This window comes from Mus caroli, chromosome 5 (genome assembly GCF_900094665.2).
Source record: "Mus caroli chromosome 5, CAROLI_EIJ_v1.1, whole genome shotgun sequence".
Classification (NCBI taxonomy): domain Eukaryota; kingdom Metazoa; phylum Chordata; class Mammalia; order Rodentia; family Muridae; genus Mus; species Mus caroli.
The window spans coordinates 116,717,455-116,719,187 of NC_034574.1; the positions used below are offsets into that span (position 1 = coordinate 116,717,455).

Below are 1,733 nucleotides of genomic sequence, written 5' to 3' on the forward strand. Positions count from 1 at the left end.
AAAAAAAAAAAAAAAAAAGAAAAGCAACTCCTTGTACTCAGGTCCACCACTGACCCTAGTTAGCCAGGGACACTGTGGAGCATGATGTCTAACAACTACAATCAACTCTGCTGAGATCCAACAGCCCTCTGGCCTTTTCATGAGATTCGTGGCTCTCCATCATCTTTGCAGCCCCATGTCTGTAAAACTGGGGTACATTATCACAGGGCATATTCTATAAGCAGAAAAACTAGTCATCCTTTGAGAATGTGCTGCAGAAATGGTTTGATACTAATAAAGTCTGCAAAGGAACTGAAAGGCCTATACAGGTTCTTCCTGTTAAGCTTTGACTCTTACTCGCTAATTAAGCTTACTGACATTTTAAATTTCTAATATGCCACATTATCTCCGCTTCCTCTGTATGTAAGTTTTACAAGCTTAGTCAAAGGTTTCAAGATAAACATGAAGAGGTTGGTCAGGACCAACACAAACTCTTGCAAACCAAGTGTACTGTATCCTCAGGACAGAGTGCAGCAGTCACTTTGAGAGAAAGTGACATTAATGGATGACAGCAACACTTCTGCTTTACAGAAATGTGATGACACACCTATTGTTACGCCACTCAATGAAGACACACAGAACCATACATCTGCAGAGCTCAAAATAAAAGTCCAAACTTACACTAAAAGCCTCCCTGTTGTTTTTAACGGCACACGATTCTTCCACTTTATGGTCCTCTTCCAACATGACACTGGATGGCTAAGATCAAGAAACAGGCATTACGACAAGTCACAAGGGGAATACCTTTTGACTTTCAAACTTTAGGAACCTACACACTGAATATAAGTGAGACATTTTGTTGTAAGTATCAAAGCTAAGGCAGGGTTTTTTATAAACTATCCAATACTTCAATCAAATAGCAAGGCAGACTTGAAAACAAATAGCCCCAGGAAGACTGAAACTGTGACTAATCTAACATTACTAGTCAATATTGACAGCCTCATAGACCTCGGACCATTAAAAAATTTAAAATGTTCATTAAATCAAAAATAACATTCAAGCCAGGCAAGGCGGCACACCAGCGGCAATCCCAGCCAGGGAGCATTGGTCAGACTTTGGAGAAGGAAGCCAGTGCACAACCTTCACGTTCCTCCAATCTGGGAAATCTCTAGTGTAACAGCAGCTGGCAGCAAAAAGCATAACCACTTAGCACTGAGCCTCAAGCTTAAAATACCTGGGGTAAAAGGCTGAAGGAAGTCTTTTCCACGTCATTTTTTTGCTGTTCCTCGAATCGTTTTACTAAGTTTGATACAAACTCCTCTATTTCTTGGTGGTATTGCCTGTAGGAGAGATGGACAGATGGTTAGAACCTGGGCAGAGAGAAATATCAGCAGACTCAGGTCCTGTGCATTACTGTAAAAGTAAGAAGTCACGTCTCAACTTCATTTTTCACGTTTGTCAACTTCCTTTTTTTTTTTTTTCTGTCTCCTTTTTTTTTTTTTAATTTTTTTTATTAGGTATTTTCCTCAATTACATTTCCAATGCTATCCAAAAAGTCCCCAATACACTCCCCCCCCACCCCCCAGTCCCCTACCCACCCACTGTTTGTCAACTTCCTAATGTGACTCTGTAACTCAGAATGCTACTCTTTAGAAATACTAGCCGGGCGTTGGTGGCGCACGCCTTTAATCCCAGCACTCGGGAGGCAGAGGCAGGCGGATTTCTGAGTTCGAGGCCAGCCTGGTCTACAGAGT

The 1,733-nt window shown here is 41.5% G+C and overlaps 1 protein-coding gene across 3 annotated transcripts in view; it reads right to left on the minus strand.

The window, feature by feature from the left end:
• The window catches only part of Zcchc8 (zinc finger CCHC-type containing 8), a 23,143-nt gene that overhangs the window by 14,479 nt on the left and 6,931 nt on the right, over positions 1–1,733 (minus strand). For all 3 annotated transcript variants that reach the window (XM_021163696.2, XM_029477665.1, XM_029477664.1), the window contains 2 exons: positions 1,214–1,319; positions 661–738 (listed from right to left, as the gene is read on the minus strand). In XM_021163696.2, coding sequence (XP_021019355.1) covers positions 661–738; positions 1,214–1,319 — 184 coding nt within the window. The remainder of the gene's footprint in view (positions 1–660; positions 739–1,213; positions 1,320–1,733) is intronic.